The sequence below is a fragment of the Cervus canadensis genome, chromosome 7 (assembly GCF_019320065.1).
Source record: "Cervus canadensis isolate Bull #8, Minnesota chromosome 7, ASM1932006v1, whole genome shotgun sequence".
In the NCBI taxonomy this organism is placed as follows: Eukaryota; Metazoa; Chordata; class Mammalia; order Artiodactyla; family Cervidae; genus Cervus; species Cervus canadensis.
This window is the reverse complement of record NC_057392.1, coordinates 13,458,963-13,472,941: the sequence shown is the minus strand read 5'-3', so window position 1 is coordinate 13,472,941 and position 13,979 is coordinate 13,458,963. Positions and strand designations below refer to the sequence as shown.

General features: G+C 37.1%; 1 protein-coding gene across 3 annotated transcripts in view; it reads right to left on the bottom strand.

The window, feature by feature from the left end:
- Window positions 1–13,979, bottom strand: part of TOPBP1 (DNA topoisomerase II binding protein 1) — a 72,803-nt gene that overhangs the window by 33,317 nt on the left and 25,507 nt on the right. For all 3 annotated transcript variants that reach the window (XM_043474378.1, XM_043474379.1, XM_043474380.1), the window contains 4 exons: window positions 9,214–9,554; window positions 8,422–8,594; window positions 3,530–3,741; window positions 1,524–1,810 (listed from right to left, as the gene is read on the bottom strand). In XM_043474378.1, the coding sequence (XP_043330313.1) occupies window positions 1,524–1,810; window positions 3,530–3,741; window positions 8,422–8,594; window positions 9,214–9,554 (1,013 nt within the window). The remainder of the gene's footprint in view (window positions 1–1,523; window positions 1,811–3,529; window positions 3,742–8,421; window positions 8,595–9,213; window positions 9,555–13,979) is intronic.

Genomic DNA, 13,979 nt, shown 5'->3' with positions numbered 1-13,979 from the left:
AATTCCCATGTGAGGACTAGTCACTGCTATTCAGGACTTGTGCTCATTCCCTTTCCCATCTGAATAGTCTTCCATGTACACAGCAGAAAGTGTTTAGCTAGTGCTCAACTGATGAATATTAACCTAGAATACACACAAATTTGCACAGGTAAAGGAAACCATGTAAGCAAAATGCATGCACCAACACTGATATATTGTCATGGGCAAAGCATCAGTGTTTCAGCACGTACTAGAGAGCACAGTAGATAATCAGATTTTTCTTTTTTGCCAATCTGTTACATCAATTTAAAGACCACTGATTACAAGGTGAAGTACTATTTTATATATCACAAAAGAGACAGACACTGCTAAACATGTATCACTAAACAATAAAACCTTTAAATGTGTTTTGTACCTTCACTGAGACTATTTCAGAACCATCAGTTTTTCACTGTAAGGTAGAAGAATGGTTGCCATGAACAGAAATATTTCTACTATCTTGCCTATTATTATTCCATTTACTATTCAAAGAATATTACTAGCTTTGAGACCTTAGAAATCATCTAGATATGCTCCATAATTTTACAGATGGGGATAATGAAACACAAAGAAGCTGACTTGGCAGTAAGAGGCAAAGCAGAGGCCTGATTCTAGATCTCACAGTTCCCAAACCAGTGCTTCCCCTCTAGTTTTTACAGCGTAAGTAGTGTTACAGAACAAAATGTTACTTCAGAAGAAATCTGATCAAAGATTTAGCTTGGAGAAAACTGTCCCAGGTCAATTTATATGTATTTTCTGAAGCTGAACAACTTGCAAACTTTAAGTCTGCTCCAAAACATACTGTGAGTAAAACCACACAATAATTTTGCAAAGGTTCATGGATTTAAAAAAATCATGATTCGAATAGCTATTTGAAAGGCCAAAAACTACAAAAGGAACAGTGAAGAAAATTATCTTTGGGGAATGAAAGAAAACCATCTGAAAAGTCTGAATTAAACCTTCATTTGTTAATGCATTTTTTAGACAAGGAGCCATATTCCAATGCTCAGAAGATCAAAGAAAGATGTACACTTAACTCATCTTTTTAGGGCAAATGATTGAAAGGTAAAGAGATAACATTTTCAGAAAGAGCACTGGGTGTACTCCTATAATCAAAACCTAAGTCCAATATGTCTATGTAATTTTACAGTTTATGAAACTATTCCTCACATAATTTCACTTGATCCTTACAGTAAATCTGTAAGTTTTCAGTGATATTATCCTCTTTGTACAAAAGATGGAACTGATGCTCAAATATGTTAAATGATCTGTGAATCATACCATTCATGACAGATACAGGACTTGAAACCAGATGTCCTGATTTCACACCATATATATCTCTAGCGGTTACCTCAATGCTGGGTATACATAGGGACTCATTACCATCAATCTATTTGCCAACATTTCTGAAGTTACTACTACAAACTAAGTGATGGAGAACCTGGTGCTTTAACTTTATAAACTATAAAACTGTTATCTCCAGAACCATTTTCTACAAGCCTCACCTTCACATCAAAGGAAGGCTTGAAGAGTTTGTCCTTGGACAGAAACTTTGATGGCGTATCCAGGTGTAATGAGGGCTCCTTCTGAAGTGACTGTCCTGGGGTAGGGGAGACTGAAGCCTGTCCGGAGTGCTGTGACATCACCGTGCGGAAAGCTTTACTCTGAAAGCGGTTCATATCTAAAGGTGTAACGGCTGTTTTCCTGTGAGTTTCCAGATGTGTTACAGGATGCTCTGGAGTATCTGGATTTAGATTCACCTCATTTGTTGTTTCAGTTTCCAAACTTCGTTCTAGAGATTTAAAATGAAAAGAAACAAATGTGAGCCACTGATGTCGTTTTCTTGTCTCTGAAGAGGCATACAAGAAGTGATGTTTTTTATCTTACTATTAGTTTTCCTGTGAATTCTTAAGTATACTTCATACCACAAAGCTATATACTTATTTTCAAAGAAACAAACCAGACAATATATTAAAATATATGTTGAGTTAGACAAACAAATTGACTGAAATAATGAATGAAATTAGTTTCCTGTTTCATCCTGTTATAACTTGAAATATTCTCAATAAACCTCATAATTTGCCCAAAATTATGTAAGAAAATGCTGAGTGCCGAAGAACTGATGCTTTCAAATTGTGATGCTGGAGAAGACACTTGAGAGCCCCCTGGATTTCAAGGAGATCAAACCAATCAATCCTAAAGGAAATCAACCCTAAATATTCATTGGAAGGACTGATGCTGAAGCTGAAGCTCCAATACTCTGGCCACCTGATATGAAGAGCTGACTCACTGGAAAAACAGAAGGCAAAAGGAGAAGAGGGTGGCAGAGGATGAGATGGTTAGACAGCATCACTGACTCAATGGATATAAGCATAAGCAAACTCTGGGAGACAGTGAAGGTCAGGGAGGCCTGGTGTGCTAAGTCCATGGGGTCACAAAGAGTCAGACATGACTTAGTGATTGAACAAGAAGTTAATATCATTTTGGCCAATGGTAGAGTAAAAAGAAAATCCCAATTACATGTACTCAGAGTTAACAACTACAGTCAAGTTTTTGAAAAGTTCTTAATGAGATTTTAGTATGACCTAAACATTACTTTACCTCAGTTGTAAAATTCCCAGGTTGTCTAGAGAAAAGTAATACGTAATAGCTTTGAGAGCTGTTCCCAAGGTTCCCTAAAGTGTGACCCGGGATGTCATCATGTTATATAAGAGAGGCTACTGTGTCCTCCCATTCTGCCTCCTACCATCTTTCAACATTTATCAAAAACACTTACTAGATGACTGCTCCATGCCAGGTCCAATCCGGACAATGAAAATATATAATTTATAAGATGCATGTACTCCTTGCCTTTTCAGAGCTTATGGCTGAGCAGGGAAACAGGAAAGTAAACTAGAATGGTAACACTGGGATCAGAGCTACAAAAGAGACATGATGTTATGGCAAGACAAGGCCATGCTTATGAGTCAAGGAAGGTTTTTCCAGGGAAAGTGATATCCAAGCTGGGAGCTGAAAGATAAGGAGGAACAAGCAAGCACAAGGTGGGCAAGAGATAACATGCAGAAGTTCAGGAACAGACTGGAATAGAATAAAATACATAGATGGGAAAAAAAAAAAACAGAAATAGACAGCACTTTACTCACAGAAGGAACAGTAAGTGGGATCCAAGATCATATCTTCAGACTTCAAACACTGAGACCCTAGAACACTCCCACACTGTTCTGTACCTTCTAGCTTTCAGACAGTGCCTACACTCGATAGTACAATTATAAATTAAACATTCTGCTATGAACGTACTTATATTGCCCACCCCCTCCCCAATAATGGGTGCCCAACAGTGGCTCATGTTAAAGGGCAAAATCTTAATGACCTGTCTTAAAAACAAGCTTTAGTACATTCATATACCAGAAACCATGGGGTCACAAAGAGTCAGACACGACTTAGCAACTGAACACAATCCCAGAAACCAAACTATAAAAATATAAATAAAATGATAAACAAAAATATTAACCTTCTTTAGGTGAATTTTCAATCAGGAAATGGCTTTCATTTGCTCTCTTTCCCAATCTAGCAGACTCCAATAGCCAAGCTATAGTGACCGCTGGTATATTCCACTTCTTGGCAGCTTCATATTTAGAACCACCTGGCTCTTTCAATACAAGATGTGTACTGGCAAACATGCCTTTCTTTGCATTGGACTTGCGAACGAAGTATTCTTGAACACTGAAAGTTACGTTTAAAAAAAAGCAAATGGTCATATGCATAATTAGTTGGCAAAGAATGACATTTCTAATACAATGGTGTTGTCAGAGTTCTAAGTATAAGAAAATACATTAAAAGTTGGTTCTATTTCTTAAATTAAGTTAATCCTCTTACAAATACTTTAGGATAAAAATGTATTGTTAAAATTAAACTTTTCAAAATTAATAATTTAAAAATAAGCAAATTAAACCAGACTTACAAGAATTAACCAGAAAGATCATCTATTTAATTGGTCATCACCCACCCACCCACCTTGTCTTTCCTCCCACTAAAAGACACAGAACAACTAGGGGAGCAAAGGATGAGTATGAATAACACAACTTCTAGCCCTACACCACAACTTCTCTAAGCATTCGCACATATATCATTGGATCCTCTCAATATCTGTGAAATACCAATATTTTACAAGTTATCATAAAGATATAACTTGGGAAAAGATGCAGAGAAATTATGTGTCTTCCTCAAGATCACAGAATATTAAAGAGAACAACACCATTTGAGAAGAAGTCCACCATTTGAGATACAAACAGAAATGTCTTTTAGGACTTTTGGGTTTCAGGTCTAGTTCCTCACTTTTAAGATTTTTTTAAGTATACCACATTTTCCCTAGTACTTTCAAGGGTTCATTTTTCATATTTAACCCACTGATCAATTAATTTGGTACTTATTTTGGTATGAGATGTTGCTCCAATTTTATTGAATTATCTCTTCCTCAATAAGCCAAAACATCACTGTTATCATATATTAAATTCCTGTTTGTATTTAGGTCTATTTCTATGCTTTCTATCTGTTCACTGAACTTTCTGCTACTTACAGACATACTATTATCTAGTGAGGTTAACCAAATATATTTAAATAACAATTCTATTTCAGAATTTTTATGACTTTCCTGCTTGCTAATATTTTCTTATGAATTTTAAGAATTAGTTTGCTTATTGCCCTCTCTAAAAAATTCCTTTACAATGTTTAGTCTTCCTGTCCAAGAACAGGTACATCTTTCATACTCTTCAAGTCCTGTTTCCCTCAATAGCATTTTACAAGTTTCCGTAGCTCTTCCAAGTTTCACTTTCAACTTTTTTCTTAAATCAAAGTATAGTTGACAGAAAATATTAGTTTAAGGTGTATGATATAGTGATTCAACATTTAAATACATTACAAAAGATCAATACCAAGTCTAATTACATCCCCGTGACTTTTAAATTTGATAACTGGAATTTTGTACCTCTTAATCCCCTTCACTAATTTTGCCCAGCTTCCTATTCCCTTCCCTTCTGGTGTCCGCTAATTTGTTCTCTGGATCTATGAGTCTATTTTGGTTTTATTTTCTTCATTCCTTTTCTTTCTTTTTAAGATTACATATCATTACTATTTTATCTCTTACTACAGATTAAGTAAGAGAGCTCTGTTTTCATTAGCTCTTCTAACTAGCTGCACATATGAAGGTCAGTGACTTCTGCATATTAGTATTTTATGTAATCAGTTTGCTGAATTTTTCTATGAGCACTGCTTTAGTCTATTGCCTTATTTTTTTACTGTTCTTTTCTACAATTTGTTTTTTCCAAAAACTTATTGTTTAGTATAATCAAAGTACAGAACACAGCAAAAAAGGAAATATAAGATTTAGTGAATTATCATAAGATGAAAACCCTTATTTTCCTCACCCACGTCGGAAGACAGACTCTTACCAGTCACTCCAGAACCTCTCCAATATGCTTCTTCTCAGTTACTACCGCCCCTCCCCTCCCGTGCTAACAGCAGCCACTGTTTGGATATTTATAGTTATCACTTCCTTACTTTACAATGTCACGAACCTCCGTGCATAGTTCATCAGGCACTCTGTCTATCAGATATAGTCCCTTAAATCTATTTCTCACTTCCACTGTATAGTCACAAGGGATTTGATTTAGGTCATACCTGAACGGTCTAGTAGTTTTCTCCACTTTCTTCAATTTCAGTCTCAATTTGGCAATAAGGAGTTCATGATCTGAGCCACAGTCAGCTCCTGGTCTTGTTTTGCTGACTATATAGAGCTTCTCCATCTTTGGCTGCAAAGAATATAATCAAACTGATTTCAATGTCGACCATCTGGTGATGTCCATGTGTAGAGTCTTCTCCTGTGTTGTTGGAAGAGGGTGTTTGCTACGACCAGTGCGTTCTCTTGGCAGAAATCTAATAGCCTTTGCCCTGCTTCATTCTGTACTCCAAGGCCAAATTTGCCTGTTATTCCAGGTATTTCTTGACTTCTTACTTTTGCATTCCAGTCCCCTATAATGAAAAGGACATCTTTTTTTGGGTATTAGTACTAGAAGGTCTTGTAGGTCTTCACAGAACTGTTCAACTTCAACTTCTTCAGTGTTACTGGTGAGGGCACAGACTTGGATTACCGTGATGTTGAATGGTTTGCCCTGGAAACGAACAGAGATCATTCTGTCGTTTTGAGACTGCATTCAAGTACTGTATTTCGGACTCTTTTGTTGACTATGATGTCTAAGCCATTTCTTCTAAGGGATTCCTGCCCACAGTAGTAGACATAAAGGTCCATCTAGTCAAGGCTATGGTTTTCCCAGTGGTCATGTATGGATGTGAGAGTTGGACTATAAAGGAAGCTGAGCGCCGAAGAATTGATGCTTTTGAACTGTGGTGTTGGAGAAGACTCTTGAGAGTCCCTTGGACTGCAAGGAGATCCAACCAGTCCATCTTAAAGGAGATCAGTTCTGGGTGTTCATTGGAAGGACTGATGTTGAAGCTAAAACTCCAGTACTTTGGCCATCTGATGCGAAGAGCTGACTCATCTGAAAAGACCCTGATGCTGGGAAAGATTGAGGGTAGGAGAAGGGGATGACAGAGGATGAGATGGTTGGATGGCATCACTGACTCAATGGACATGGGTTTGGGCGGACTCCGGGAGTTGGTGATGGACAGGGAGGCCTGGCGTGCTGCAGTTCATGGAGTTGCAAAGAGTCAGACACGACTGAGCTGAACTGAACTTCCTTACTTTGCTTTATTTTTATCACATCCCACCCTTAAACACTGCATTTAATCTTTTATGTCTTTTGGCTTCCAGGTTCCCTCTTCTTTCCATGGCCCCTTTATATTTGCTGAAGACACTGGATCATGAGGTTTCATTATTTTGATAAGATTGTTTCAAGATGGTTGTATATTCTTGATAAGGAGGTATATGTCTAGTTTTCTCTTTATTATGTGAATGTTGGTTTTCAATGTCTAGATTCTTCCATTAATATTAGGAGTCAAAATTTTACCATTTCTTCTTCACTTACTTGTTGGAATACCTCTATAAAGGGAAACTTTGTCTTATCTACTCTTATGGATACAGTCTGATGCAGACTGTACAGGAAGGCAGGATAAACACCAGATCCTTTCTCCTCACTTACCAGCTTTCAAAAATGATGAGTTGGTTTCCTAGCATCCTTTAAACATGGCCAATCAGCTTAGTTTTTGGTGCCATTATGAAGCCATGATTGAAATACTATTTGATGATGTCTGGAGCCACAGCTGCTATTGACACTTTTCCTGTCTTTGGCCAGTGGCGATCCTTTTGACACAACCCTTTGAAGTAGTCTTCAGTAATACACTTGTGCTCTCCATTCTGACAAAAGGTTCCAGACTCACTGGTATCTTTTCTGCCCCAGATCTGGAACTGATCATTTCTTTAAGCTTTAGTTTCTTTTAGTGCGAAATGGTATTTTAAGGTCACAATGTGGGTACTGGTGTTGCTTGTTACTATTGGGTTGACAATGATATCTAGGCTTATAAATGGTTTTGAATTCCTCTTTAAACCAAGAGTTATTAAAAAGTTCTAAAATGTCCAGTTGATACAGTCTTCATTTTCCATTTCTACTATTCATTTCTAATTTTTTTAGAAATTAGAAACCTTCCATGTAAATAGCATTCTTTATTTACAACACGCTTTTTTCCCCCTGTTTAATGCCTTTTGATTTGAATTCAAACTTGTCTGATAATAAAATTGTACCCCTCTCCTTTCTTTTCACATATCTTTGCCCATCTTTACTTTTTTCCCCAAATGTTCTGAATCACTTTGGTTTAGGTATGGCTCTTGTTTAAAAGTATTTTAAGTGCTATTTCATAATATAATCTAAAAGAACTTTTCCTTTAATGTGAAAGTTAGTTCATTTATAATTATTTATGTAACAGTTTTCTACTTTCTTTTTAAACAGCCACCATTAAAGTTCACTTAGGGGTTGGGCTAATTTGGATTCTAGAACTTTTAAATTCATTTTCTTTCTCCCAAAGTATTCATTATTTCTGCTTAATGATGCACTGCAGAGAAACAATTAATATATACTGAAAAAGAATAAATCATCCATACGGCACACAGAAGGAAATAACACAGAGAAAAGCAATATTCAGTAACAGCCTATGTATCGGCTTTAAATATTTTCCTTTTCCTGGTAGGTAAGCATTAATGCCTATAGTCTTAATACTTGCTAAGTGCCTGTCTAACATCATTCTCTCCCTTCCACTTTGAGCCACCACATCAGATACACAGCACACTCCTCATAAATATAAGACATCCAGCAAAATGCTAATTTGTATGTTTTTCAATAAGTAAAAACAAATAATACGTACACCAAGATGGCAGGTACTAAAAATACTACATACCTGGCTCCAAGGTGATTTGCTAAGAATGTCAATGAATCTTTTTCAGCTCCTACACATTGGCTGAACGAAAGAACACAATCCTCTAAAGGAGTCATTCCTGCCATAACTGGAACTGGTGTGAAGAGAGGATTTGAGTTTGGATCAATTAAAGTCTGGTAGTCTATACAAGTTACCTTTTAAAAACAAGAAAAACATCATCATCAACCTGAAATAAGCGATTAGTGGTTAACACTGGTTCAGTTACAGTAAAAAGCAATTTTACTTTAAATGTGTATATGCTCATTCACAATACATTTAAAATTATAATGTTAAAATGTATCAGTCATTATACAAGATATTAAAATCAGTCAGATTTATCACTGGACTTCCTAAACATTTCTTTAAATTTAATTTCTTCCAAAATGTAGTTATCATTTTTTTCTCTTAAGTCTTGGTAAGTTGAAAAAGCCAATGGTTGAAATGATCAGTGATAAGCCAACAAGATGCAATAATACAAAAGTTCATGTCATGCTTTGGTAGTAAGAAAACAGGGAAAACCTAAGTATGAGAAGACCTGGAGTCACTTTCCTAGGAAGGAATGCTGCTGATGTAGCCCCTCTATTCTACCAGGATTAGGACCAAGAAGCTTGCATATTTAATTATTTATAATTTCCTTTGCTAAAAGCAAAATCCAGACAGTGCCCAAACCCAAATACCAGTCTACCGAAACTAGAGTGCCAAAGATACAAACATGCGCTCTTGGCTTCGGACACCCTTCAATACTACACTTGAACTGATGCGGTGTTTTCTTACCAGCCACGTGTTTGTTACAACTTCTCCCACAGTCGCCTGTACTTCACACCCCAGCAGAGGAACCACAGCATAATCAGCAACAACTCTGCTCTGAAGGGACACAATTTTCCCAGCATTTTCTCTTATGATGGTTGCAATATTAGACTCATTTTCATTACTAAAACCCAAAACTAGGAATCTCTTTTGGCTAAATAAACCTTCTTCGGTAACTGTAGAAACATCAGGAAGGCAATGACTGATGGAAGACTGGTGTTCTTGCAGAGAAATACGAGTAGAATCATTAAGGGGCTCCACACAGGTAGAGTCACTACAGAGCCCAACTTCGGACTTGGCAACTTCAACTGGAAAAGAAAGAGAAATGTTTTCTAACAGGTAATTTACTTTATAAAGTTTATCTCCTAGTAAGGATACAAAGGTTAACAGGGAACCTGAGAACTGTGACCACACTTACAAAACTAAGGCTTTATTAAGGATACAATGAAGAAAGAATATGACCTACCCCATCCTCTGGGTTCCCAAGAGAGCAATGAGTATCACCATCCTGGGATAAGAGCAGTCATTATTCTTAGTGTACCAGAAAATTATGAGGCTCCAGGAACTCGAAAATTATGAAGCTTCAATAACTCCACAAGGGGCTTCCCTTGTGGCTCCGCTGGTAAAGACTCTGCCTGCGATGCAGGATACCTGGGTTCAATCCCTGCATGGGAAGATCTGGAGGAGGGAAAGGCCACCCATTCCAGTATTCTGGCCTGGAAAATTCCATGGACAGTCCATGGGGTCGCAAAGAGTCAAATACAACTGAGCAACTTTCAGAATTTTACAAGCCCTGCTTCCTGGGATTCCAACAAGCCTGAAAGCTATTCAAAGATTCTTTTCTATTTACATAAGAGTTAGTTGCTCAGCTGTGTCTGACTCTTTGTGACCCCGTGGACTACAGCCTGCCAGGCTTCTCTGTCCATGGGATTTTCCAGACAAGAACACTGGAGTGAGTTGCCATTTCCTTCTGGGGATCTTCCCAGCCCAGGAATCGAACCTGGGCCTCTCACATTCCAGGCAGATACTTTACCATCAGAGCCACCAGGGCCATAGGTACTGTACTTAAGTGCTTTTCGTGTGTGTAATTAATGCTTATGATAATGTAAGGCTAGCTCTATTGCTGTATCTACACCCATCCTCCAAGAAGAATGTCAGGTCTAAAGAGGTTATGTAACTTCTCTAAGGTGACACAGTTATTAGCTGGCAGAAATGAGATATAAACCAAAGTATGTCTGACTCCAGGGTCCATAACATTATGTTATAGTTGTTCTAGTTGCTAAGTCGTGTCCCACTCTTTTCCGAATCTATGGACTGGAGCCAGCCAGGATTCTCTGTCCATGGGATTTCCCAGGCAAACACTGAAGTGGGTTGCCATTTCCTTCACCAGAGGATCTTCCTGACCTAGGGACTGAACCCACATCTCTTGCACAGCAGGCGGATTCTTTACTGCTGAGCCACCAGGGAAGCTATCTTCTTATTTCTATCCTCATCTCTAATAGGCAGGACTCTCTTTACTTTAATTACTGTATATGGGTGGGTGTGTGTGTATGTGTATACATGTGACCCTTTACAATTTTAAACTAATTACTCTATATACACATGCATACAGTCATTAGTTGAAAAGTGAAAAGTCATGCTTATTGGAGAAAAGTATGTATAAAGTGTGTGTATGTATATATATATATATATAAAATAAAGTGTGTATATACACACTTTAATTTCTACTTAATACAAGTATTTAAATTGCTCTGAGACTCTGAAGAAGCCGTTGTGTCTAGAGCATTTACTGATCAGTACGTCAGGAGACTCTCTGACCCTCAGTTTCATACTGTAAAGAATGAAGGATAATAGTGTATCTATAATTTAGAGAGATGTATCCCCAATGGCTCAGCAGGTAAAGAATCTGCCTGCAATGCAGGAGATGCAGGAGACTACAGTTTAATCCTGGGTCAGGACATTCCCCTGGAGGAAGAAATGGCTACTCACTCCAATACTCTTGCCTGAAAAATGCCAGGAAAGAGGAACATGGCAGGCTACAGTCTAAAGGGTCACAAAGACTCAGACATGACTGAGCACACATGAGGATGAATAAGCCTGGATGAAATAAAGGTGACATGATACTATAAAACATTTAGAAAGTAGTTTTAAAATATGTAATATAAAATGTAAAAACAAATTTTTTTGCATTAAAATTGTTCACAATCGCATCTAGGAGGAAAAAAATGACTCTGTTTGATGTTTTTGTGTAACTGGTGAGGTGGGAAGAAAAAAGAAACCTGGGGGAATGTTAGACTACTACAATAAAAACTGAAGAAAATGGCAACCCACTTCAGTATTCTTGCCTGGAAAATTCCACAGACAGAGGAGCCTGGTGGGCTACAGTCTGTGGGGTTGCAGAGTTGGCCATGACTGAACACATCAGTACATACTATAAAAACAAACTAGAAATACTATGTGCTTATAAATTATAAGTAAAACCCTGAAGTTATTAAAGGTTCAGAATAAAATAACACATTTCATAGCAGTTCTTTTAGCAATAGAACCCTCTTTTCAAACAGATGCCATTTGGAAGCCCAACAGACACTTTTTGATAGCTTTTTCAATATGAAGTAAACAATTATATTCTTTCAAAGGTACTTGGGGATTCACTGAGATTTACTATTACTAAATCCTTTCAAAGTCAGTACCCTACCAGCTGCTTCAGAAAAGAAAATTTGAGAAACTAATTGCCTGCCTCCAGCAAGGACCCTTGTTGAAGGATAGCACATAAAACTGCTTCCAGTCAACAGGTGGTCTTTTTGTACTAAAACATCCTTAAAAAATTAGGATCATCTGATATGATACACTACTAAAGCATAAGCAAATTTCTGACAAAAATCATCTTGCAGAACAACATGAATAGAGCGTGGATTAAATTTTAAAAAAAGGAAAATTAAAATTCTCTAAAAATATGTCAAAAATAAATAAATAAAAATATGGCCAGCTAGACATGCAGAACCTTCTCACCATAAAACACCTAAAAATAGAGGATGAAATATTAAAGATATCATTATAAATGCAAAGCTGAGTTGGCTAAAAATGAAGTAGTAGCATGAATCCAGAGCATTAAATGATCACTAAAGGTAACAATTACTATCTATTTTGGCAGTGACCAAAACCCTCAGGATTTAAGGATGTCACATGGAGGGACAGAAGTCAAGCCTTTTATCCCATACTATTTAGAGGTGGGGTGGAGTATACCCTTCCACTCAGAAACCCTAAAGGAAGATGCCTTCAGTAAAAATGTCCATCAAAAACCAATCAACCACCACCACCACGTTCACCCTGCAAAGAGATGAGAAGTACACTATTTTGGCTTTTGGGGGGTGGGGGGTGTCAACATATCTCTCTTGGGAATCTGTCATCATAGGCTGGTCATCAGAGTAGGTTAGGGCCTGATGGTCCAAGAACATCCAGCTAAAAATTAACTTAGGGGTGTCCTAAGTTGGGGAATTCCTAGGCTCTTGGCAGATTTAAACATAAACTTTATCCGAAGGACCTAATTCTCTTCCCAGGCTTCTTAGAACCTCAAGTCCTAACAAGAAAGAGTTTATAATAAATGTCACAAAACAGATGAGGAAACCAGGCATCATGGACAACAATCAAGAGAACTACCCCTGTCCATCCAGATGTTGCAACAGGTTTAAAATGTCTCAAGAAATAAAGCAAAAAACCCCAATAAATACAGAATAACTCACTACTGAAAGAACTAGGACTCCTACAAACTGAAAAAATACTGGAAGTTTTTTTTCAAAATATTGAAAGTTTAATGGATGGGTTAAACACATTAGGCAATAGCTAAGCAGAAAAATAGTGTTTTGACAGGAAAATCTCAAGAAATTACATATAATAAATAATAAACAAAAAGATGAAATTAGCAGGACAGATTAAGGACACAGAGCTAAAGGGGAGTTACAGAACATAGACAATGAAGGAAAGCAATATTCAAAGACATAATAGACGAAAATTTTAAAAAAACTAACAAAGGGAAAAAAAAACTCACTAATTCTCTGATTCAAAAAGCACAATGACTTGCAAATAAGATAAATAAATGGTAAAACTCAGGACACAAAAAATAAAAGGTATTAAAAATAAAGAAAAAAGATGCTGCTGCTGCTTAGCCACTAAGCTGTGTCTGACTCTTTTGCGACTCCATGGACTGTAGCCTGCCAAGTTCCTCTGCCCATGGAATTTTCCAGGCTTAAACACTGGAAAAGGTTGCCATTTTCTACTTCAGGGGATCTTCCCAACTCAGGGATCAAACCCACATCTCTTGTGTCTCCTGCATTGGCAGGTGGATTCTTAACCATTAGCATCAACAAACAGAGAAAAAAAGATTTCCTACAAAAGAATGACAAGTAAGCTGATATCTGACTTCTTAATCAGCAGTCACGGAAACACATGACAAAGAAAAAATATCTCCCAAGAGCTTTGACAAATTAACTGTCTAAAACTGTCTTTTAAGGACAAGGGCAAAATAAAGACATTAACAGAAACTGAAGAAATTTCCAAAGGATATATCTTAAGAAAAAAGAAAATTATTCCGAAGGAGAGAGATCAGATGCAATAAGGAGTCAGGAGCAAAGAAATAGCAAATATGCTGGTAAATCAAAACAATAACTGAATATAGAAAACAACAAAAATGCCTAATTGTGAGATTAAAGGATAATGAAAATACAAGACAAAAATCA